Below are 27,419 nucleotides of genomic sequence, written 5' to 3' on the forward strand. Positions count from 1 at the left end.
AAATTTTTTATGCATTATTTATCTTTAAATATCTAAAAATGCTAAGCAGACATTCACTCAAAATAAATGCCCTTATTATTATTTAAAGCATTTTTAGAGCGTAGCTGGTATCTAAGGCAGATAAAAGTGGGCCCAACACAGATATCTATATCTTTTACCTCCCCACAACTTCAATTTTGGGCTCTAGCATGCATGAAATTAGGTTATTTTCCAGACAATTCTTCTGAGGACTGGTAAACTGAGGTTATTTTTATTATTTCTCAGTTTGTTTAAATTATGCTAGTTATTACAGTGCATTTGTATATGCTTCTGCTTGAAGGCAGAAGTGAAGATTAATCGGTTGACTGTACCATTATCTTTTACAGAATTAACCACATGTAAACAAGGTCACTAATAGGAATGCTGGGAGGTTGGTATCTCCTCTCCCATCAGCAGATATTCCATGTGTAAATAAAGAGTAATTATGAGCTATGTACGAGGGCAGTGTGTGCTTTGTGTGACTGTCCCCTACAGCTAATGATCAACAATTGGACAATCCGTTTGTTCATCATTCGAGTCGTGAGTTGTGTAACATCCACAGTGTGCCAAATAAGTGGGTAAACAATAATCAGATATGTAACATATTTTTAGGCTTTTTTCATGGTCTGAACAACATTTCCAAATACATCAAAGAATTATCTTAAATGTGGTTCAAAATAAAATAAAAATGTGTAGGCTGTAATTAATATTGTTTTAAGTACAGCCGGATGGAATTCATAAGAAAAAGCTTTCAGAGGCTTTTATGTTTCCTGCGTGTTCGTTATCCAAGGCTGCGATTAAGATGCAGTTGCTCTTATCTAGAACCTTGATAGTGTTAATTTCATCATTTGCACTTAAGACTGCCTATCATCACTTTTATTTTTATTTAAGCAGATAAAAAGCATTGAGATAAAATCTCATTTACAATGCTGACCTGGCCAAGAAGGCAGCAACGTTACACATTATTACACATAACACAGACATATAAAATACAGAGAACACAACTAAGCAAACAAAAAGACGAAAAGCAGTCACTACATTGTTTATCACCTTGCACTATATATCAATTAAGATACACTGTTTGCTGATGTTAATGATTAAAAAAGTTGCAGGCACTGATTAAAGCATTTCCCCTTGATTAGTGAACAGTAAACAACTTAGCGCAGGCCATTGCTGATGAACGTGTCGTGCAATCAGCTGCTGACAGAGGAGTGAGAGAAATAGAGGAAAAAACAGGGAGGGAAAAAGAGCAGGAACCACAAAACTGAAGGTTTGGAGTCCATAAATACGCAGCAGTTTTCCTTTCCAACCATTTTCCCAAAAGAGAAAAAGCCTGACTACTTAATTGGAGAAATCAAATTTAGTCAAGCGCCCCGTCGGCTCAAACCTACATCATTAGAGTTGCCAGCTAACAAACATCAAACACGAGGCAGCATTAATGAAGCAGATGTATTAATTTTCCATTTATGAGCAGCTAAGCAACTCACTGCTGCTCCCCGCACTCCCCCGTCTTCACTGCCTTTCTCCCTCTCTTTCTCTGACAGCACTATTAATGATCTTTAATGCCCCACAGGCAGTAATAGGCCCCACTGGGAGAGCTGAAACACTGCGATTTGTATTGAGGATTTAGACATAACGGGGGGAAAGGGAAAAGAGTGAGATGGGGACAGCTCCGAGGCGCCTGATCAGGCGCAGGCCTCACAGGGGCGGCTGCCGCTCCGGAATAATAAATGACAGCCTCGCGATTAAATCAAACCTTCTGCTCAAAAGGGCCAGAGCGGCTGATTGTCACTAACAATCGAGCTGCTTTTATAAACACCTCTGGGAAAAGAAATCAAAGGCAGACAGGATGGAAAAAAAACTTCAATGGCAGTTTGGCTCTCAACACCTGACAGTTAACACTCATAGGGAGAGACAGACCAGAGAAGTCCAGGGAATGAAGACCTGTCACTGGCTAATCTCAAACCATATTTATATGCTACTACCTTAATGCACCAGCTGGGACCTATGTTTCGACATCATGAATAATTAGAAATATGTTTATTATTAGCAGATACATGTTATCTAATTAGCTATTTGTTCAGGATCTGCAGCACAATATCTCCCTTGCAATATAAATCTGATGTTTAAATACAGTGACTTTACAATATGCTCCTATATGACATAAAAGGTCAGAAGCAATATAAGTTACAGATGCCTGATGCGAGCAAGCCCTTTGTTGACATTGTGGCTAATGCTACTGTACATGTACACATTTAATTATCTGGAGCGGAGGATAACCCAGATACATAAGCCTGCACCAACATTAACCTATAATTAGATATGCTATGCATCCCAGAGCTCAAGCTTTCTGAGGCTCACCCTTAAAGCTGTTTGTTTGTTTCTTCATTAAGCTCATTTACAGCTCTCTAGAGACTGAACTGGATGCTATCTTGTTACAAGTATTTGTTTGTGAGAGACAAAATGCTGATAAATTCAGCCTAGATACTGTATACTCAGCTGTGCCTACTGTTTAGAAAGCACTATGTAAACCACGACTCCATCAGAGTTATGTTTATTTTGGAGGATTCTGTATATGTACCTTCAAGTCAGTACCAATGCAGTAAGTAATATGTACGTTTATGTAGTGTGGAGAAAGATCGGGTGAAGGGTCTGTTTGATTTTTATGCCAGAAACTGTTGTTGTAGCTAATGCTGTTAGCGCTCTTAAAAGTCAATTAGAATGCTTAACAGGCAGGGATTTGTGTGTTGTCAATGTATTGGTATGTACACAGTGTTACACACTGCCATATTAACTTCAGCCATATAAAACTTACATCCATTAAATGTCAAATCTTTCAAGCTAATTATTTTATGTAATATTGTGAGTTATTCCGCAGATTGTACCTGTGCCAAAACCCTGCCACACAGCAAAACACTTGTGATGCCCAAACACCAATATCCACATAGCTAGGTGCTTCGGGTCTATCTTTTTCCCTCACACTCTCTCTTCAGACAGCGGCATCATCATCATCATTTCCTGCCTGCTTCACTGTGGCAGGCAGCAGTGGGGTTAAGCTGCCACCGATGCAACGATAGTGAGAGGGGGACTGCTGCAGCTGGGGGTTGCAGATAGCACATTCTGTCAAATAGTGTCAGGCTGCCTGCATAATGAAGTGAAGAGACTGGCGGTGGGAGGAAAAAAAAATAGGAAAAGGGATGGTTTCATTTTGTATTGCTGAAACTGATACGGTTCGAACACCATCTGAAATGCAGCAGGAGCCTCAGCTTACAGGCAGGAGGAGATGACACGTTAAGTTATGGCCTGATTAATTATTATTGTAACACAGTATTTCTTTTTCTTTCTGCAGTGTGTTCTGTATCAGTCCACACCGGTCAACATATTTACTGTTACTGCCTATTCACAAAGATTCTGAACAAGTGCATGGCACGATACGATACCTCAATCACATACCATGTTAAACCATGAGTCTTATATTTTGTAGTTTAGGACATGATTGCCTTCATCTATTATAGCATTGTAATTGCCCAAAAACAATAAGGAAACCGTTTTAATTTGGAGGTACATTAAAAAGTGAATGGACCCAAAAATTGTTTTAATAATGTGTGCACAGTAAAACTTAGTGGAAGCATGTTAAGTTGACATTAACACGTTAACAATGGACAATTTGGATAATACTTCCACCATTCCCCTATGTTTACTGTATGTTTCCAAACTATGTTCATAGTTATCGGACTACAGTTTATTTTAACAACGTTTTTTTAGATTAAAGTACATACATTTTAATGTACTGACATGTTTATATAGCTGATGTATACGTATGGTCTTAAATAGATTTAAAACCAGCTAAGTTGAATAACATGAACATTTCTGTTCATGCAATAAAGTGTTCACAAAGTTTTGGATTGAGTTGACTTTACTTAAATTAAAGTGAAACCGTTGGACCAAGGTGTGAGGCAGCGGCTCTTATTGAAGGCAGCCTTGAAGACACGCTGGCTGACAGAACTGTATCACATTAATGTTGCTTTAGATTGTTTATCTCAAGAGCTGAGGCATTTGTCATCATTGGACTTCCCTTGATCAATGCCTTCTTTATCATGATAAGTTTCTCAACTGACTTCTACCCCCCGCCGCCACAAACACACACACATTCTAAAATGCCTGCACGCTTGCCTACACTTCTCCCCTGAACACCCAATGATTTCATTAGTTTCATATTAGGATTGATGGGGCTCTTCTGAGGGATATAAATCAGTTTGAGAACACTTTTCTTAACCTCAGCCTCAACCTGCGATGGAGCCATCAGGCGGAGGGGTGGCTGAGGGGCAAGAGGCTGGAACAGCTACATCATTGGTTTGCTTTTGCTGGGGGGCAGGGTGCACAAGTTATTTTGCCTTCAGGGTTTATGATGGAAAGAGTTCCCCCTTCATGCACTATCTATCCACCCAAGAAAGCTCCCTGTCTACCCAGTCTCCTCCACCTTTTCCTTTCATCCCTAGTGCATTCCATCCATCCTTCCATATCGCCATGATTTACAGCTATTACTCATGCGCTTCCTGGGAATTGATTTCCAGGGAACTGTGCCTTGTGCCCATCCTTTCTGTGGGGGCCATAACGATCAGGCTGTGGATCATTACTCTGGACCACTGTTTTCCACTGCTCTGCTGGCTGGGCGCCATACATCTCCCCCCTCCTCCAGAGTCACAGCCACAGTTAAATTGCCTGTCCCCTTCCCCTCCTCTTCTACCCCCACCTCCCAGCCCCAGTCACACCTCATGATCCTCATCTGTCCTCCTTTGCACCACAGCATTTATCGTAAAAGCAAGCTGCGCTGGAGCCAAAGCCAGTGGTGAGTGTTTATAGGCCATTCACGACTGAGGAAATCCCCGTCTTGTTTCTCCTATCCTCAAATGCTGACCTGTTACTCAGCAGACAGACACATCCTTCATGTTATTTGTGAAGAAAGACAATGACAGGCAGGGAAGCCATTTCTCTACAGATGGCTTCTCATGACAGACGCTGACTGGGTTAATATAAATAAGAAAGTGATGGAGTCAGTTCGTCAGCAGGAGGGCATGAGAGAGCAGTGGAGCTCAGGGCTGAAAGGCTCTTATTACGCCCCCGGAGGAACAATATGTTCTGATTTGTTGCATTTGCTTCTTGACAATGTGCCAGAATTGAAGGCCTGATTGAGCTTCCTGGGGTAATTTGAAAGACCAAAGCCAGTATTTTTCCTTGAGTGCTCAGCAAGTTGCCATTGTGTTCTCTTTTCTGTCACTCTGCAATCTTACATTTACCAGAACAATACACGGACACTTAAGTTTGACACCAGTGCTAATCGCGCCCATTCAGTCTCGGGGCTACATCATCGACGGCCACATTCACATTAAACACTACAATTTGTTCTTAAATGAGAGATCTGGCTCCATTCAACAACATTGTCCTGGTACTAATAAACTTTTTTGTGCCTTAAAGTTGAAGTCAGCATTACTTTAGTTTTAAGAAATGACTGCAGAAATCCAGTCCAGCTGCTGTCTCGTGGTTCAACAGGATCAGCTTTCTCCAACTCACCCATGTCTCACAGCTGCTTGATTAATTGCATTTCCAACTGGGGAATGAATCCAAAACTGGTCAAACAAGCATCTTGCTGTATAATGAGGCCGAGGTAAAACAAACAGCAGCTCAGAAAAAAAGCCTTGGCTGCCTCTAGTGGCTCTACACTGTGCTCTGGCATTGGCAGCGGAAGCTTCTCGAACTGAAGCCTGGGCCTGGCAGCATGCACTGGCAGCGATGATTTACAACAGCATTTAAGTGAATCTAATAAGCAGAGTGAATGCTTCCCGTCGCTTTGGCATGCCCTGTGCCTGGGCTCTAATCATTCAAATATTTTGGCAAAAGGCAATGCCCCGCTCTTCTCCAAAAGAGAATAATGAGACACGGAGCTCTTAATCACGGCAGATCAGTTCAAATAAATGAAAAGAGAATCAAAAGCATTCTTTGCCGAGGCAGCCCCTCTCTCTGTCCAAATGAGCTGACAGAGGGCCAGATCTGTGAGATGGAGATTTACTCAGGAGATAGAGCAGATTTTCCATGACTCGTGAAGCGGTGTCTCACTCTGGCAGTATAGAAAGTAGTTCTGGAAGAAACAAGGCACCGTTTTTGTTCCATTGTCTTCAACATGGATGTTCAAAGTAATTATCAAGCATGCAAATATATACAGACATACAAACACAAATATTCTGACCAGCCCAAGAAAACGATGGCCTGTGATCTTCGCAGCTTTTTAATCACACCATTTTTCCACACTTGTTCTCCTATCACACCTCAAACGCTTTCTGGAAACCCACGCAAAAACAACGCGGTAGCTCTGACACCTCATCCCAACTCAATTATTCACCATGCTTTCACTTGCCAAGCCTTTCCTCTGCCAATCTGAACGCCTTCCACGTACTTCGCTTGCTGAGACATCGCTCTAACAAACGATGCTGTCAGTTAACAAGATGGAAAAACATTCTGTTAATTTTTTCTCTCCCTTCTTCCCTCCCCTCCTCGGCAATGAGTCTTCATGTGCAGAGACGAGGGCTGGATCACAGCTTGCCTGGGGGAAGCCTGACACAAGACAGGCTGCCGCTGACATGATGAGCCTCGAGACTGCTGACAAAATCTTGTGATGTCACTTCCCGCTCTCGACAGCTTTGACACCCTGGCATGGGGTGCTGGGAAGGCGAGGAATAGAGGGAGCTGCTGGAGTGCTAGTGGAGGTGGTGTCTGGGAAGGGGAGGAAGCGGGTGGAGGCTTGATGAGAAGAAAGACTGGTGCGTCGACTTCGCAGCTCTTCTGTTTTCTTTAATGTTCCCACTTTTATCAGCAGTCGGAGCTGTCAGCAGTAATCACGCTTGTACTGAAGAGCTGCACAGACAGATAAGCCCGGCCTGTCAGCGGCACATCCACCGCGGCAGACATATGCTGCTGCCGCTCGCCACGTCTCACTTTATGCATGATGGCATTCTCCCCAGAGAGGAGAGAAAAAGCTCAGAAGGAGCTGGATCACCCTCACCAGGGAGATGGAGGGAAAACTATCATATCTTCTTAAACTGGGGTGTACATGCATGTGGTGTATGTGTGTCATTTATAACAGTGAAGTAATACTATGATACATAGTAGAAAGATCCTTCACAAATACTACAGGATAACCCTCCTAGTCCCTTATGGCAGTAATATTTGTATTTTGTAAATTAGGTGATAAACCATGACCACAGCACGGCAGGACATTCAATGCTATACGCTTAGTGTTCCAAACATTTTAATTAGATTGTTTAAAATTTTTATAAAGATACCGTTTAAAAAATGAAAAAAAAATTGGACCAGCGGCAAATAGAGCCGAAAGGTGTACAACATCAAAATGAAATGGATTCTGTGATCCTATAGATTTGTTTCCTGTGACAGCCTCATGTAAGGAGACTGGTGTGTCGCTAATAACTGTCACATCAATCTACAGCGACAGTGACACATGTGGACTCATGTCAAAACTGGTCGGTCGATTTTATAGCTACAAGGCAGCATCATAACAGACAGGAATAGTAATTACACACGCAGAAAAACATGGGGATGCTGCGGTCGCACCATATGCATGACAGGCGTTGTGCAACATAAATAATGGAAAGTGTGGCAGTCAAATGTCGCCAGGCATTTGGCTACCAATTATCCTTCTCTTGTGAGCTTTAAAGCGCTGTTTACCGTTGACAGACATAATTGAATAATAATGTTGTTGCCCCACCTGTTCTCTGTGTATGGTAGATAGCTGTTTGGTTAGAATAAATGAGCTATGCTCTCCCTCTTCCTCCCTCCTCCTCTCCCTCTGACAATGGGGCTGAGAGGCCTGCCCTCGCAATGGCCATTAAAATAATGTGCCCTAACCTGAGCAGGGGTTAACCAGCTAATGTCCTCAGTGGACATGAATAATGCAGATCAGGTTCCTAAACAAGCACATAAATGAATCTATAAATCACCCAGGTCAGGGCAGTCTTATTAGCCCCCCACCCCCCAACAACCTCCTTCCTGTATCTCTGTTGGATTGGTCCTTGTCAGGCACCTGCTGAGGGAGCTTCCTTGAATAAACATGTGGTTAAATGTTCTGCTGGTTTAATGTGTAAGGTGTGGACAGCACGGAGAGCACACCATGCAGAAACGAATGCATTATGTAGCAGCTCACCTGTCCGCTTTTCATACTGAGGTGGAAGGGAGAAATTGCCTGACATTTTTCTTTTATTAAACATTAGTTTGAAATATTGAACCAGAAAGGTGGGTGAAATATCATCAACACCTTGACAACTAACAACAAAGCAATATATTGACCAAACATAATTTGTTGTCATATCTGACAGATGTTGCTTATGGCTAAGGTCATCTGTTGTTAGGTTGTTTGTATTGCATTTTATTTTAAAAAGTAGTTTAATAGTCTGTCTAAGGCCTCCCCCTTTACAAAAACTAAACAGCGTTCCTTTCATTAATCTATAGGTGTTTTTTCTTTATAGTGTCCATTTAAATACATTGATTCAAAACAACATCTCATCATTTGTGTGGACTTTTCTCAAAATGCTTTGCTAAAATAATTTCCCGGCATACTTTATTATAAGTCCAGTACCAATTTGAAAAGAGATACAAAAAATAATTAGCTTTTTAAGCATGTATTGTTATTGTTGTAAACACATGCTGAGCTAATATTTGACCACAATGGTTTTTCTAATCCTTCTGGAATTGGATTTAACCATTAAATCATAATCAAAGTGTGCAACAACACTATGGGAACAATGCAAATAGAAAACAAGGAAATCTCAGTTAAATAAACTAATCAGAAATAGGAAATGAACCTCAGCACTTTACTTCCCAGATGTTGCTGAGTTAAACTGAGAAAAATAGATACGTTACGGGCTGAAGAATGCTTAACAGTCTCTCCGTGAACAGTGAGAGTGGATCAATATGGATTTCATGTACAGGCGCAGATAAATTGCCAGAAAAAATAACAACCAGTTGTACAGCGGTGCAATTCAATGTTTCAGTGGCCTCTACTTGCTATTGTCAGGGCTTAATAACATTTTGCGTTAATTTTGCTTCTAAAGATTTAAGAATGTGTCTTTCATCCAACATAAAGCAGTACATTTGAAAAACAAAAGTTGTATCACTTAACAACTCTTCCTACAGGTCCTGTGGTTCTCAAAGATTGATGGTCAAACTATAAAGCCCATCCCACATCAAAATAGTCACTGCTGGACACAAAGCAGAAAGTATTGTGTTTGTGTCTGTGAATATGTGCAGTGATCAGGGAAGCACGGCAGTTTAGTTCACATAGACAACTAACCCTGTTTCATTTATCATATCGAGTATGCGCTCCTCCATACTCCATCAAACAAAGCCACTGCTAGCTCACAGAGTCATTTCCCTCTCTCCCAATTACAAATGAGTCCATTAGTGTGTCTGCAGTGAGCCCTGTGCTGTCTCCCAGTAATGGCTTGTGAGATTTTCATCATAATCATAATGGCTCCCAGAGCAGCCATGAGTGCAGATGGAAGGTCGCTCATAGGTAATGAGCTATCTCACCACCCAAAGGGCACATGTATTTTTGTTTTGTTATTTGGAACTGTATGCCTAGCATAGTTTGTTTGTCATGAGACATTGTGTTTGAAGATATGGTGGTGGATTAAAAAAAGGAAGGGTAGAGTAGCATCTAGCATTTATTATCATCATGAAATCAGGGTTAAGGCTGGGACTTGTAACATTACCAATGCAGTTGAGTAACAGCTCACAACAAATTCTATCCTCGCATTAGTTTTCACCCTCACAATCTTTCCGTCTCCCTCCCCTGGTTGTGTAGCAGTGCCAAGCTGAAATATCATTATGGCCAGGACTGTCAGTATGACTCACCTCTACTTGCCATTCGTAACACATCACATTCTTTTCTTTGGCCTGGGATCATGGCAGCCAGCACATCTGCATCTTCTGCCAATTATTCTCCCAATGCTGGTCTTGGTAATATTTTCCAAGTGTGTGTGCTGACTGTACTAGTGAGCTGGCTGTCTGCATAGTCATGGGGCATGTGAGACTGGGTGGAATGGGTTGATAGGATGCTCGCTCTGCCCATGCTTAATTGACCAGGGAGCTATGTGTTGTTGTGTTGCGGGTCATATGAATGAGTTGAACTGACATTTTTATGTATGATTCTGGTCTCATAAAGGCTTGTGTTTGCCTGACGTTTCAGTGTCTGCTTGCACAAATGTTGGCCACCAATCACGGTGGGCAACATTGTTCTCCAGAGTATTGTAGGGGAACATCTGACCTAATTGTGTGCTGCTTGCTGGAGCCGTGGTATGATTCTCAGCACATGCGAATATTAGCCATGACACATGCCTGTATGATACTCACTTTGTTCTTGGTTTTTACTAACCAGCTAACAGTACAATGGCCGTTTTTTTTAAACAACCAAGTCTAATACCTTTCCTTTAGTTTTAAACATATTTTTGTTAGGGGCGTTTTCATGCTTATGACCCTTCTTTTTCACCCTTGGATGTCTGTTTGTCAGGTTTCACCCTGCTGTGATTGAAACGTCATCAACATGCCCACCAGCTCAACGTGAATTCTCTGGAGAAAGAGCAGTGCTATTCAAAAATAGGCTCAATCGGACATTACAAAGACCTATCATCTGGTGTGGTCCATTTGATGTCCGGTGTTAAAAGTTGCTTTCTTGTATTAACCATGACTTACATATTCTGCGTAATAGCAAGGCACAGCTACAGCTATTTTAACAAAATCACATATTTTTCAATAATAGTCCAGGATGATCCATCATCTTACAACATAATATGCTAAATAATGAATAGAGTAAAGAATGATCCGTGAGCAGACCTCTAGCATTGGCGCTGCCCCCACAGTCTGGAAATTCAAAGGCAGCTAGCACCCAACTGGGCTGAATCAAAAGGAATGGAGTATTTACTGCTTATGCAGCCTTTTTGTACATTAGTCATTAGGGCCTTCTAATGATAGAGAAATATACATAAGGGTCAGCCACAGTTCTATAGTTAAGTTCACCCGTTCCCGGGAGGTCTGCCGTCTCCCTCTGCTTTAATTTGAAATCATGCAGAGGCAAAATGGTAGCCGTTTGATTTATCCCTTATTACATTGCTTCTTAAGAATCTGTCAGGCGGCCTCATGAATTCATTCATCTCCATAAGCTTTCTCAGCGCCACTTAGGGCTTGTGTAATCTGGGTGAGACCCCTTATCACTTCATTTGCACAAGCAGGAGACTATCAATTCCTGTCCAGCATGTGGGCCGGGGGAATTAGAGCAGAGGTGTTTGGATGTGTTCGGACAAAGCTGCAGTGACAAGAAACTGTTTACACATTGAACACCATGCAGGTGTTCCATTTCACACCCTATATTTACAATATTAGTGAGTATTAGCTAAATTTATTTATTAGCTTTATTGCTTACACTCTTTTCAGTGAAGATCTCGATAGACAGGCGATTTTCCACCATGAGTCATTGACGTAATGCCGTTGTGAAAGGAGAGACACTTAAAAGCATTTAGCTGGTGCCTAGCTCCACACTGCAGCCTCATAAAGCCAGACAATGGCTGAGCTTAATAAGAAACAGAATGGATCCCATGAGTGTGGAGGACCCATCAAGCTGGGGAATTTCATTTAATTTCCCCGGGGCCGTCTATGTCTTGTACACATAATTAGAGCCCAACATGCAATGCTCCTTGTGTTTTGTCAATAATTCCCCAAGGAGCAATCAGGACAAGGGTTGGACATGCCTCTGTGACCTGGGCTACTTGCAACAAGCTCAGTCACCTAATTACACTGCCTCTAACAAGCAGTGTGGTGGTGCTGGTGGTTGTAAGGGAAGGATGTGGGGGGGGGGGGAAGGGGACCGGCCTGAGCCCAGGAGCCCACAGCCCCTTTCGAAGAGCCCCTGATGTCATTAGGATTGTTTGTTGCTGCCGCCATGCATGCTGGGACAGCGCCGTTATTTTGACAAGCCAGTTCTCCATTTTCCTCATTTAGGATTCTTTTCTACAGTGACTCACCACCTCTGGAGGCTTACGCGACAGACGATTAAAGATATACAGAAGTTATTTTACATTTTTGTGGTGTATAATAATCTATTTTATGTCCACAACAAGAAAGATGTCTAACCAAACAATCCTCAGAGGACTATTTACACAATCCAAAAGTTGATTAGGTCGTGAAGTCAGTGAGCCAGTTTTCACAATACCTTCATGTTGTTTTATTTGAGTTGTTGCACAATAAAATTCCCGGGGATTACCTCACAAACAACTAAAAGATGGGACACTAATCAATCGACTATTAATGATAACTTGCGTCGGTAAAAGTACACACTGAAACCAAAACAGAAAATCACTCAAATGAATGAAATGCACGTTTACTAAGTACTAAACTAAGTCACAAATATTTTGAGGGAGAGATTTTTGACTAAATTTTTTGTAAACGATGTATGTATTACATTATATGCCAAAAAGACTGAATAACTGCCAGCAACACTGTTCATTTGGGATCGTTTACAGTGTTTGTGTCGAGGGCACTGGTTTTGCTTTTGCCATCTAACAAAGTGCAGATAGAGAAAACCTGCCGTGGCTGCAGGGATAGATATTTTCTGTGGGTGAGCTGAGGCAACTGTGGAGAGAGCCAGGAGCCAGTCAATTCTGAAGCAAGTTGCCTACAGAAATCATTGGCTTGACAAAAGGGCAATGAGAGTGCAGAGGTTTGTGTGAGAGTCACTGGCCCAGTTGCTGGGGGGGCTTATGTGCAGGTGAGCCGGGCCTTGACTGACATCCGCCGAGCACAGCGAGAAAGTTTAACCTTGGCGTGTCGGAGAACTCACTCTCAGCAGGCAGAGAGGGCAGATCGAGAGACAGTGAGGGCTGAAGAGAGTGTGTGAGAAAAGAAATAGGCGCTGCAATAGGCGCTCTGCATAACAACAACCATTTTTTTTCATAAGCGGCCTGTTTCCAGAGACACTGGTTTGAACTTAAGGTCTTACTACATGCATTATTAAAGACCGGTAACTGGCAACACTGCCTCATAAATATAGATGAGGACAGACACCCGAGGAGCCGGGGCGCTGCTCACTCTTGATCGGCCACAAATCCACCGGCCTAACATGACCCAGAGGGTTCTACATACACAGTGCCTCTACCCAGCAGCCCTAGGTTTTGATTCTGTCTTCACACCTGACAAATGGCACCACATGGAGTAAGTTCATTATAGCATACGTCAATTATATAAAAAATGCATGAAATGTAGTTTAACTCAACATCTTTGGCAAGATGGCTGTTATTTTTGGCTTAGCGCTGAGGCCAATTTTAGCTGTGCTGCTAAAACAACATTAGTGACATTATTTCAATTTGTGGAGCTAATGGTGTGCTTAACAGATGGCTAGGAATAATATGCCATTCATTCTATATTCTATTGATAAAACAGTCTTGCTGCTAATTGTTATATCATGTGTGCAGAACTTCTATAATGGAAAGAATCTGCCACATTATACTCTCACTTCGGACCAACATTTCTTTAACTGTAGTTTTGTTTCCACGTCAAAGCCTCTCTGTATGTGACCCATCTAATCAAGTCTCTGATATGTACACAATTAGCTTGAGACATTTTCATTTTCCAGGTCAGGAAAGATGGAAATGGATTTTTTTTTCATGGGAGTGAGCATCTCAGTCAAACAGCATTTATGTTTTTTGTTGCTGATTGAATTATTTTCCATTCCCTGTGTTCTCAGCTTGTGCTGGGAATTGAATCATTGCCATTGAAGCATGATTCACTGCTGCGACTGTTTTCCCCCCATTCAATTTCAAGGACTTGGCAACCTTGTCCTATTCAAACGCGTGCATTACCTTTTATTGTTGGCCATAAATGAATGGTGTGTTTGAGCACTCTAGAGGGTAACACATTAGGGCTTGTATACTATCACGTCTCAAGGTAAGAATCAACCTTCTGCAATCCTGTGTCTCAACATCAAAACTGTTGTGCGGAAAGCTATTATGAAGTCTCAGAAGATAATCTCAAAAGCAATAGCAATGCTTTTTGTAGATGCAATCTTTTTTAGATTGCATTCCACATCCTTTTGAATACATATTTGAGGGTCTGCACTTTTATCAAAAAAATATTCACAGCACTGCTGTGTGAATGTAATCAGCTTGGGTCCAAATATTTCAACCGCAACCTTAATAACTTGGCTTCTTTCGACCATTCAACAAATATTTGACAGATCAACATATTTATGACACCTGAGTTAGAATTTATTCCTGAGCCACCTGCTAAAGGTCTCATATTAACATTTAATAAATACAGGGCTTCAGCATGCTTTTGTAAACTGTCAACACCTTATCAGAAGGCTCCTGCATGCAGATTGAATGCCAATTGTAAACAGTTTGGTAAAAAGTGAGTTTAGGGTGGGAAATTGGAAGGTTCCTACATCAAAGAAAAACAATTGTTGGTGCTGATGGTTGTAGCCAAGTAATCGGAATTGGTTGTACCATGACAATATTTAACTAGTTAGCTTAGGGCTAGTTAGCTACGGTTTCCACATTTATTTGTCAACTGAATGCTGAAAATTAGTACAAACATTGATCATTGTTCTTATTATGAGATGTGTTGATACTGGGATATAAAGAGGGTCAGAAAGGGAAGCTGGGAAGGGAAACAGTCCACATCTGGAGATACAGAAGGGCCTTTCTTTTATTTTTCCTTTCTAATTAACCATTATGTACAACAAAGCTTGAAACGCAAAATGGTTGGTACAAACACAGCAGCCATGACTTGTTGATCACTGTCCACATCTGAGGTTAGGGGTGTTTCCATGGACAGTGTGAGGAATTACCTGCTGGGACAATGAGGGGTTGCAAGTTGGAGTTTGCTCCCGTGCTAGTGGAGTACTTCAGGAAAGTCTACGAGGGGGGGGGCCGTGGAGTACTTCGTGACTAAAGAGTGTGAACGTTGTGATCAGCTGTTTTAGCGCAGTTCTCCAGTGAAGGGGGGGGAGTTTCCCTCCGTAGCCGGTTGGCATAGTTTTGGCACAATTACGTTGTACAGACCAACGTTAACAGGAGCCCTGTCTGTGCGCACGGAGACCGACTGTCGCTCGGTGATCTAACCGCATTCTGGAAAAGCTTCACAAGTACGTTGGTACGCAAATGCGCTTTGTCACACAAGTGACGGTACGCATTTCAGATTGTTGCCACGCATGCGTACCCGCGTACCAGTTATGTGCACCCCTGTTTATAGAAATATATGTCAATTAGGCCGTTTCCAATTAATAACCAGCGTGTCATTCAAAGGGGGAATAGTCTCTTCTCTGACATTTTCTCCTGTGGCCTTACTCTCTGAAGTGTCATTACTGTGCTGCTGGGTGGGGGAGGGGGGGGCAGCATGAGTCGCACTACAATGTGGGTTGTGAGAGGGGGGAGGCGAAGGGGAGTAGACGGGGGGAGGACAGGATTGTGGGAGTATGTATGTTTGTGTATGTGTGGGAGTGTCTAGGGAGTGTTGCTGCCTGATGACCTGGTCATCCATCAGACAGGGTTCATCCACCCACCCACCCCCAACTACACCCCCTCCCCTCCCCACGTCCCAACCTCCCCACCCAGGACCCATCAGTGTGGCTCTCTGCCAGGCCTGGAATCTCCACATTAATTTCTCATCTGTGGCACCCTAATGAGCTCCGCCTGCTCGTCCACCTCTGAGACCCTCCTGATTATCAGGCAGGGGGAGGACCATTTGTCAATGGCAAGAGGTGGCATTTTCACTGCTGACCTTGCTGCCAAGGAGAGAGGAATCAGATAGGGGGGAGAAAAAGTGGAGAGTGGGAAAGAATAGCAAAGCAAAGCAATCAACAGCTTTGGAGCGTCATGCTGTTTAACATCACGAGTACAGCCATGTGTAAGATGATCTTTATTCATGGAAGTAAAAGTGGGCTGGTTTTACACTTTCTGTTTTAAGTGTCCTATATCCATCGATCTCTGGTCTTTCCTTCTTTGGTGACACTGAATCAGGACACAAACCCCTGGTGTATGCTCCTGTTTGTACTTTTCCTATTTAACATGTTTGTGCCTTTGCTTTGAATTTGTGTGCGTGTGCGTGTGCGTGTGCGTGTGTGTGTGTGTGTGTGTGTGTGTGTGTGTGTGTGTGTGTGTGTGTGTGTGTGTGGGGAGTGCAGGCTCTGGGTCGGCTGCAGTGGTCTGAGTGCACGCGCCTCAGAGGGAGCAGGGATTTGCCGGTTATTGGATGGAGGGTAGCGGTGTAGGTCTGTGACACCCGCTAACCTTGGCCAGGGCTCCTGGGACTTTGGGGGTATCCATCACTGTGGCAGCCTCGAGACCCAGACCCGGGGAAAAGCCACAGAAGTTGCCGGGGGAGGGAAAAAAGCTAGTAAAAATGTAATGCACTCCGCAGAGCAGTCATGTCATACTTGGTTATGGAAAATAATCCCAGATGCCTGCAGTGCTAAAATGGAGCTGTAATGTGCTCGCCTCCTAACCCGGCCTGACAGCCATGATGTACGACTACCATTACCGGAAAATATCACTTCAACTAACCCGTGATCCGGCTCCGCTAAGGGTCATATTATCCATGAGGAACAAATTACACTCCCCCAAAGTAAATACAAATTTCCTACACTGACTGGGTACGAAGAACGGAAGGGGGAGGGGGCGGGCGGGAACGTTACCTATGACAACGCTCTGCAGAGTGACAAGGATGATAAAGTACATGACAAATCACTGGCTGACAGGGTACTCTAGTGCAATCAGCCTCAGCCTCGGCCTGGCGAGCACCCACTCAAGCCTGTAAACACTACTCTCTTCCTTTGGAGGGGGCAAAACACATAATCTTTTAACGCTGACAAGTTGCTCTCCTTTTTATTACTCATCCTTCCCACTGCGGAGGAGAGATGAAGGGTTGGGAGGGGGGGTATAAAATGGTTTTATGTACAGTGCTGCTGAGTGATTGAGAAACTCGACTCTGCTGCTGTAATTGCCTGAGGGCAAACACAGCGAAACAATAAAGGAAGAGAAACAGCAAATATATTACCAGTTCAGATCTTTATTTTATGTCAAGGACAAACAGGTTCTCTTGGCTGCTTTAAAGCACCCATTTAGATCCCTCGCCTCCAATAAGAGCAAAGCACAGCAAATTACAGCACACCATTGCATGGACATTAATAAGACGCAAAGCATTTTCAAATGGCATTTGCAGCTTGTGGCTGCTGATAGAGCGAGTAAATAACACTTAGGAAAGGTGTGGTCTCTATAAAAGAAAGCCCAGCGGCAAGGGGGAGAGGAATAAAAAAGCGACAAGAGTGATAAAGTCATGCACATTACAGCTTGGAGTCTTCACAAAAAGGCTAAGTAACACCGCTGATGAACAGTTAACTGCAGAAAGCACTTGAGCACTAGCAGATATTCACACTAAACTGTTTGACTGGCAGTTTCAAGGTGCCACTTACTATCAAAAAATCACTTAAGCATTAAGCAAGTCCAGACAGAGTGAGTGCCGAGCCTTGACAATTTCACAATGGTGACTAAGACTAGGCACAGACATTTGCCACTGTAAGATTAGAATCAGAGAAGACAAATGTTTCACTGCATATATTTATGCAAAGAAAAACATAAACTTAAAGAGGCAGGGTTGATTTGTGAAGTATTTAGAGCTCGTGATCATACACCATCTTGAGTATAAGGGGATGTTGCACAGCCCCCCTAAAAGCTCTCAGATGGTAGAAAACCTGTTGGTCCTAACTACTCCATGAAACAAGGCATTGGGACTTTGGTGGGTGCGCATGAAAGACATTTGAGGCTATTGAGTGCTTTTTTAGTGTGTTTTCTGCCATTAAACTGGAGCATTGTAACTAGAAACAAGCTGCTCCCAATGCAACACGGCAGCGACAGACAAACAATCCTCGCCAGCAGAAGCTTTGAGAAGTATTTGGAGCATACTTCCACCAATCAATTCTGACTCTTAAAATGCCAGGAGATATATACAGTTGCAAGAAAAAGTATGTGAACCCTTTGGAATTACCTGGATTTCTGCATAAGTTGGTCATAAAATGGAGGAAGCCACTGCTGTCCAGAAAAAACATTGCTGCACGTTTGAAGTTTGCAAAAGAGCACCTGGATGTTCCACAGCACTACTGGCAAAATATTCTGTGGACAGATGAAACCAAAGTTGAGTTGTTTGGAAGGAACACACAACGCTATGTGTGGAGAAAAAAATGCACAGCATACCAACATCAAAACCTCATCCCAACTGTGAAGTATGGTGGAGGGAGCATCATGGTTTGGAGCTGCTTTGCTGCCTCAGGGCCTGGACAGATTGCCATCATCGACGGAAAAATGAATTCTCAAGTTTGTCAAGACATTTTGCTGGAGAACTTAAGGCCATCTGTCCACCAATTGAAGCTCAACAGAAGATGGGTGATGCAACAGGACAACGAGCCAAATCACAGAAGTAAATCAACAACAGAATGGCTTCAACAGAAGAAAATACGCCTTCTGGAGTGGCCCAGTCAGAGTCCTGACCTCAACCCAATTGAGATGCTGTGGCATGACCTCAAGAGAGCGATTCAAAATCAGCTTTGTAAAGAGGGATGATCCAAAATTCCTCCTGACCGTTGTGCAGGTCTGATATGCAACTATAGGAAACGTTTGGTTGAGGTTATTGCTGCCAAAGGAGGGTCAGCCAGTTATTAAATCCAAGGGTTCACATACTTTTTCCACCCTGCACTGTGAATGTTTACATGGTGTGTTCAATAAAAACATAAAAACATATAATTGTTTGTGTGGTTTTAGCTTAAGCAGACTTTGTTTGTCTATTGTTGTGACTTCGATGAAGATCAGAACACATTTTATGAATAATTTATGCAGAAATCCAGGTAGTTCCAAAGGGTTCACATACTTTTTCTTGCAACTGTATGTATATATAATATGTCTTGTATGTATTGCTACTGGTGTTTAATCAATACACTGTTATCCAAGTTTTTGATTCCAAATTGAAGTCACATTTTACCGGTCAAGAACTAACTTTCTCGAATATTGAAAAACCACATTATGGCAGCAAATAAATGCTTTATCTTGCAATGTTAAATAGCAAGAACCATCATTTGGTTATCCACTCTGTGACTTGGAACCACTCCAAAAATGCACTGGGTTCTTCCTAAGCCCACGCTACAGCCTAAAACCAAGTTTTATGACGAGTGGGAGAGTAATTCTTTTGAAAAATCATCTGATAAACCGAGCTGAAAACATGACCTCCGTGATATACAGTAAGTAATGAAAGGAGCTCTAAGTAGTCAGCACAAATGCATGACTTTATTGTGGGTTGTTGTGTAGATTAGGGACCAGACATGTGTAGATATGCATTTAGACACACTGTAGGCAACATGAAATTATTAAGTATATATTTAACATGCATGCAAGTGTTTCTGTTAAATTGACGACACTTAGTGTTTCCGTTGTCACTATCTGAGCTCTGATTGGATGCTTGATTCTGGCAAGGTAAGGTAGAGCCTTTACTTGCTAATGGGGGCCTAAGCAGAGATGCTAATGATAACGCGTATAGAGCTAATAATACCAGTGTTGTGTGATGAGTGACTGCAGTGAGCCTGCCTCCTACCTGTCTCCCACTATGTCATTAACATGTCATGTTGGAGAGGGCCCGTCCTACAGGTCACTTTATAATGAGCAAACGCTCTGACAGTTTCCACACACGAACACACGAGCAGGATTGTGTGCACACACTGAGATGCGAATAGCTGTCTCTTATCAGAGGCTGGCAGCTCCCACCGACAAGGCAGAGGCCTACACTAGGCAGAACATGATTTCTCCTGGGAACACTTTTTCCATTTCCTGCTTTTGAAGGGAAACTAAATAAGCCACGTTTGTCCTCATCTGAATACATTTGACCCATTAAAGCGACTCTGCTCTCCCCCTTCCTTCTGTAAAGTAGACCGTTTCGCCCACAGAATGCCAATGACAACAGTGGCAGTGAGCGTATGCGTGCCCAGCACCTGGCAGGTGCAGATAGTGGCAGAGGTGACGTCGACTGCGGAGGGAGAAAAAATGTTGAGCGGGAGCTCCAATTACTCCCTCACATTGAGGAAGAACACATGAGTCAGTCCCTGTCATAGGGGTCCCCTATTTACTAATTCACTCCTCTGTTACTTTAACACACAATTAATCAATGACAGGAAGGTGTACTCGGCGCTGTTCATCAGGAGCGTAACGTGAGCCAGGCTGAATTAATACAGTCACTTGGGGGAATACAGCTAACCATGCTCTCTCTCCTTCTCTTCCTGGAACAAAAAGGAATTGCCACCGAGACAGGAGCAATTTAAATCGACAACACTGAGTAATGACTCAATTTGCTGCACAGTCTAAATACCACAAGCAAATGGCATTACTAAATCATTAGAGTGGATCTCGATCTCTCGTTGGAAGTCATTGGATTATATGGCTGCTCTTTGAATCTATGAGGTAGGTCTAAACTGTTATTACCTTGAAATTGGTAATGGAGAAGCTGTGAATATACAAAAAACATACAAGCACTTAGTGTCTATTATAATCTATAAAATATTGACCAAATGTGGCAACCATGTAGGTATACCTTACGCCATGATGTTTTAGTGGACATAAAACGTACTTGGGTGAATCAGGCTGAACTCCACATCTTAAAGAGACTGTTGAGAATAATGAATAATGAAGCATACAAAAATAGACACAAATTAAGACCCCACTTCCATAAACTAAAGGGTTAAGCAATAACAAGTGTTTGTAAAAATGGGAGTGTGTTTTTACAGTGAAGAGTTAACACATACCAATATACCATATGTGACACTATAACCGTCCCCAGAGGCCACCATCAGCCTTATGCAGACACATTTCCTGCACAGATCATGCTCAAGAGTGCAAGAAAACTCTTTTTATGATTGTGCCCAAACGCCACCCTGAAGCAAAACCTTTGCTGGTCCAACATAGAAACTGATCTGATTGCTTCTATTGAAATAACACTTTTAACCTGTAGAACTTGGTTGTCTGTGACATATTGTGTTTCCCTGCATTATAGATTTTTTTCTGGTAAAATTGTTATACATTTTTTTTTAAACAGAATGATTAACCTTAAAGCGAATATGCGACGGTATTACATCAAAGGAACAAGCTATATATCTTGATAGTAGGAGGTGTTATTAGCAATAAAGGGAACGTGTAATTCTTAGGAAGAGTGTGTCTCGAGGAACAGACGGGCAGAAAGGTCAAATAATAAATAGAGGGATATATATTGTGGATAATGATATACTAACACAAACACTCTACTTAATACTTTGATATAGGGTATAGAGTTTAGGCAAAGATAAAGCGTGTACCCAAGCTGTCACAGCAGTCTCATTTAAATGTGATCTAAATCCTAAAAACCCAGAACAGTTCGATTTAGATTTTTCACATCATTAAGTCATTTATAATTAATGCACAGCTAATTAAGGCTTTCTCATACTTATTAACAGGATGTTTAATTCTAATTACATTACATTCTCAGCCCTTAAAGGGCCCATGTCAGGCTTTTTCGATTATTACCCGTCCCCTTGTGTGTTATGAAGGTTTTTATGCATGTAAACGGTCAGCAGAGTCAAAACCCTCAAAGTACACTTCTAACAAAGAAAAGACCTGTCTATGCTGCCCCAAAACGCCTCGTTGGAGATTTCTCATTTTCCATTGTTTGCTTCCTGGGTTCTGTGGCGTGTGAACACCCAAATCAACAACAAATGACCAGATTGGCCCAAATGGACCAATCCGCGGAGCACCTCACACACCAGGATCCCTTGGCTGGTAAACACTGGTAATAGACGAGTTGGGATGGCTGAGAAACGCTCTCCGCAGACCCATTCTCACAGCGTTATAAACCTTTTTCTTACTCAATATCAAGCCACACTTATTGTTTTTACTTCGGCTGTGAGTGTTTGTGTGAACTCAGGATGAGTTTTGCTTGTTCTCGCTGTATCGCCGACCTGGAAACCTGTCCGCTCCTCACAGCAATGTGAGTTTGGAAAATTGCACAATTTAAATCTATTCTAGTAGACCTCAACAATGGAAATACGATCAGTAGAAATGGCCATGACATGGGACCTTTAATAAATTATTATATGTGTATATATATATATATACAGGACTGTCTCAGAAAATTAGAATATTGTGATAAAGTTCTTTATTTTCTGTAATGCAATTAAAAAAACAAAAATGTCATACATTCTGGATTCATTACAAATCAACTGAAATATTGCAAGCCTTTTATTATTTTAATATTGCTGATTATGGCATACAGCTTAAGAAAACTCAAAAATCCTATCTCAAAAAATTAGAATAGTTCCTCAGACCAAGTAAAAAAAAAGGATTTATAACAGCAAAACACAATCAAACATTTGAAAATGTCCATTAATGCACTCAGTACTTGGTTGGGAATCCTTTTGCACGGATTACTGCATCAATGCGGCGTGGCATGGAGGCAATCAGCCTGTGGCATTGCTGAGGTGTTATGGATGCCCAGGATGCTTCAATAGCGGCCTTTAGCTCATTAGCATTGTTGGGTCTGGTGTCTTTCAGCTTCTTCTTCACAATACCCCACATATTCTCTATGGGGTTCAGGTCAGGGGAATTTGCAGGCCAATCGAGGACAGTAATGCCATGGTCAGTACACCAGTTACTGGTGGTTTTGGCACTGTGGGCAGGTGCCAGATCATGCTGGAAAATGAATTCCTCATCTCCATAGAGCTTTTCAGCAGACGGAAGCATGTAGTGCTCTAAAATCTCTTGGTACACAGCTGCATTTACTCTGGGCTTGATGAAACACAGTGGACCAACACCAACAGCTGACATGGCTCCCCAAACCATCGCTGACTGTGGGAACTTCACACTGGATTTCAAGCAACTTGGATTTTGCTCCTCTCCAGCCTTTCTCCAGACTCTGGCGCCTTGACTTCCAAATGAAATACAAAACTTGCTTTCGTCTGAAAAGAGGACTTTGGACCACTGTGCAACTGTCCAGTGCTTCTTTTCCTTAGCCCAAGTCAGACGCCTCTTCCGTTGTCTTGAGTTCAGAAGTGGCTTGACCATGGGAATACGGCTATTGTAGCCCATTTCCCGGACACGTCTGTGAACAGTGACTTTTGATACCTGGACTCCAGCTTCAGTCCACTGTCTTTGAAGCTCCCCCAAATTCTGGAAGCGACTCTTCTTCACAATGCTGTTAAGGCTGCGGTCATCTCTCTTGGTTGTGCAGCGTTTCCTGCCACATTTCCCCCTTCCAACAGACTTTTTGTGGATGTGCTTTGAAACTGCACTCTGTGAACAGCTTGCTCTTTGAGAAATTTCTTTTTGTGTCTTACCCTCCTGATGGAGGGTGTCAATGACGGTCCTCTGGACAGCAGTCAGATCAGCAGTCTTCCCCATACTTGTGATTTAGTTTACTGAACCAAGCTGAGTGTTTTTCAAGGCTCAGGAAACCCTTGCAGGTGTTTCGAGTTAATTAGACGATTCAAGTGATTCGTTGAACACCCTACTAGTATACTTTTTCATGATATTCTAATATTTAGAGATAGGATATTTGAGTTTTCTTAAGCTGTATGCCATAATCAGCAATATTAAAATAATAAAAGGCTTGCAATATTTCAGTTGATTTGTAATGAATCCAGAATGTATGACATTTTTGTTTTTTTAATTGCATTACAGAAAATAAAGAACTTTATCACAATATTCTAATTTTCTGAGACAGTCCTGTATATACAGTGGGGCAAAAAAGTATTTAGTCAGGCACCAATTGTGCAAGTTCTCCCACTTAAAAAGATGAGAGGCCTGTAATTTTCGACAGCCCCAAAACATCACTGCTCTAGAGGAGATCTGCATGGAGGAATGGGCCAAAATACCAGCAACAGTGTGTGAAAACCTTGTGAATACTTACATAAAACGTTCGACCTCTGTCATTGCCAACAAAGTGTATATAACAAAGTATTGAGATGAACTTTTGTTATTGACCAAATACTTATTTTCCACCATAATTTGCAAATAAATTCTTTAAAATCAGACAATGTGATTTTCTGGATTTCTTTTTCTCATTTTGTCTCTCATAATTGAGGTATACCTAGGATGAAAATTACAGGCCTCCCTCATCTTTTGAAGTGGGAGAACTTGCACAATTGGTGGCTGACTAAATACTTTTTTGCCCCACTGTATATATTTATATATACATATGTATATCTTATTGAAACCACATACTGTAAAGGACGTCTGAAATGGTAGAGGCACATTCAATAGCACATTAAAAATCCCAGTGAAGGGCAGACTTACCTTGTCGTCTTGGTCACTCTCGGTTTCACACTGCAAAAGAAAGAGAAAGGCAAAGCTGAAAATATGTCTACATTCTTGCTTTATTTCAGAACCTGCTTGGACTGTATCAGTTTCAATCCCAGAGTGGCATATTTTAATTCACTTTTGCAAATGTATGCATATCTTATCAGCACTTTAATGCCAAACCTATCACATACTCATATACAGTGGCTGAATATCATCAGATCACTTCATTAGCTTACACAAGCACGGGAATGGGAAAAAAAGCTAATTTCTCACGAGCAGCCGTGCCCTTGTTAACATTGAAACCTATGTGAAATTCGGAATCTCAAAACACAAACCACTACTAGAACTATAATTCCATGATGTGTGTTCCTGCTTGAGGCTGGGAATAGAGAAATGACAAGTAGAGGAAGGAAACTTTGTAATGGAGGGAGGAAAAAAGTGGTTGGATTTCATTTTTCTTTCCATTTCAATTTCAAGGTCCACTTAATTCTTTATCAACTAATTAGTGTGATGCTGGGTGACTGGCGGCCCTCAACGTTGTGCATATGGCTGAGGTGCAGAGAAGCACTGGAGTCGGTAATGAAGAAGGCACTGGGGGGGAATATGGGCAGGGGTTGGCACAGTGTGTGTATGTGTGTAGGCGGGGGGGGCAGGGAGTGCAGGGAGGGGATGGTGGGTGTCGATTAAAGTAGGGAGGGAGTGAGTAAAGGGGGTGAAATGATTGACAGCTCAGGGATTGAGCGACAGAAGGCCCTGCCATTTCTCTTTTTTTTCTTCCATCTCTTGTTTTTTGCTGATCTGGGGCCCTGCAGAGCTCAAAGGTAGCTGGCTGGGATCGTGGCTGGTCTGTTTCTGTGGCTGGATGGTGAAAAAGGGGCCTTGCGAGCTCAGCAGGAGCATAGCATCCAATTTACAGGCCTGTCCCACATGGCCCCAGGGGCCGCCCACGGCACACTGCCATGATGGTCAGCTCCAGCAGCTCATAAATTATGCAGAGGCAATAAACGCACTGGGCAAACACTCCTCAGACGTTATCCTGCTCTCAATTTCTCCCTCACTCTCTTTCTCCAGAACCCACAACCTTCCATCCCCCATTTTAATACAGTGTGCAGAGATCCAGTCACCCCATAGATTGCCAGGTAGAAGAGTAAATAACGACAATGAAAGATAGCAGATTCTGATTACATGTGAATGTTGGTGTAATAAAGAAAGCTACACACCAAGTATATTTATACACATCTATTCTAGCTTGTAAATAAATAGGCGTGTTGTCCCTTTATCCTTTTTTTCGTCCTGCTGCAGAGGACTGACTAATGCAACAGCAGATAGGATCTGATGAGCATTAGCCGCCTCAACTGCTTCTATGTATTCAGGCCTCTCAAAACGTTACAACAGTAATGCGACCGAGCACTCATTAGCTGCTGCTCTGCCTGTGCACACTACACACCCGGGAACACAGGCATGCGAGGGGTTCCAATAATGGACATTATTTGAGTTTTTCCACTGTGTTGTGATCCATAAAAAAACTCTACCAGCCTTTCTTTCTTGTGTTCCTTTTCTTTTCCACTCTCCCTCCTTTCGCTGTTCGCTGGCTGTGCAGCCAATTGCTTTGATTGCCAAGATAGAAGCCGGCTGGAATGACTTGCCCTTGCTTGTGAAGCAAATGGAACATGCTAATGGAACTCATCGTATTACCCGATGCAAAAGTGCCATAGCTCATTACTTTAAGATAAAAGGATATCATTGTAGACGGCAAGCAGAATTGACTTTCTGTGCTGCGACTTGATGATGATTTAATCAACTGCTCTCTTTCACTTCTCATCTCTGCGCCTGTCGCTTTCGCAGGTGCCACTAAACGAAGCACTCACACGGCTAGTGGGGGAGAGAAAAGAAAAGAAATTGCTGTCATTATTTTTTTTCCCTAGGAATAGAGGTATGCAAATTTCCAAGAGCGACAAAGGGTGAAAAAAAGGGACAACTTAATCAAATGGAAATACGTTTATAATGAGCAAAGTAAAAATTCCTGAGATCAGACCTGACAGACAAGGGCAGGCAATTTGATCGTCCTTACGCCGAGCTCCCTTGAACTCACCGCTTGAGTATAGAGACGAAAGTAACAAATAATAACATCTCTAAAAGATAAAAAATCACATCTCAGGCATATAAACAAGTCGAAGCTGTCACTCACTGATAAGTGATCATAGTGAACTAATGCGTTGCCTCATGCATAAAGCAACCAGAGGCGGGGGAGAAGAATCCCTGCATATCTGGAATTTTTGCGCTTGTATTTCCACTTACTGACTGTTCCATTAGAAACAGAGACGGAAAGCTAAAAAGTCTCGGGTTTGCATGGAAACGACATGAATGATTGCAACATCTCATCATTAATAACTGAGGCATGGTAGTGTTTTTGGAGGTAAGCATGAGCTCAACAATTCTGTTATTGCTACTGACGGCTGAGTATATAAATCTGCAGAGCTATGGTTAACTGTAATGTCAAAAACACTTTTTACCAATCCTGCGAGGCCATGTCTAATGAAAATACATGTCAAAGATTTCAAATGAAATAGATTATACAGAAGAGATGAAAAACACAACAACAATAGTGCTATTGATATCAGTGGTGTTAGCTCTCTGACAGGCGGTAGGAAATGGGTCTTATTTAAAGCAACATTCATGTACAATAAGGAAACCATTAGTTCTGGGAGGGGGCAGACAAAGAAAAGTGATACTCTACCCAGGCCCATTGCTATTTACACAGGGCCAGCATTATACTGTACAGCTAGACCCCAGTGTTAGGTTTAAGTAACGCAGGAATGTCAAACATTAGTGTCAGCTCTAAGAGCTGTTGATGTTGGCCTGTATCCGGAGCACTTCTGATTGCCCAAGCTCTCACGCGGGCCTCTCTTTTGGCTGAGTGCACTTACACATTTCCCTACGCTCTATCCAAGCATTGAGCCTTTTGTTTATATTGGTCTGAAAGTAGGA

The 27,419-nt window shown here is 42.3% G+C and overlaps 1 protein-coding gene across 1 annotated transcript in view; it reads right to left on the bottom strand.

The window, feature by feature from the left end:
- The window catches only part of auts2a (activator of transcription and developmental regulator AUTS2 a), a 281,667-nt gene that overhangs the window by 77,553 nt on the left and 176,695 nt on the right, over window positions 1-27,419 (bottom strand). The window contains 1 exon segment of the mRNA XM_079647564.1: window positions 24,426-24,455. Coding sequence (XP_079503690.1) covers window positions 24,426-24,455 — 30 coding nt within the window.

Source organism: Notothenia rossii (assembly GCF_949606895.1).
Source record: "Notothenia rossii genome assembly, chromosome: 9".
In the NCBI taxonomy this organism is placed as follows: Eukaryota; Metazoa; Chordata; class Actinopteri; order Perciformes; family Nototheniidae; genus Notothenia; species Notothenia rossii.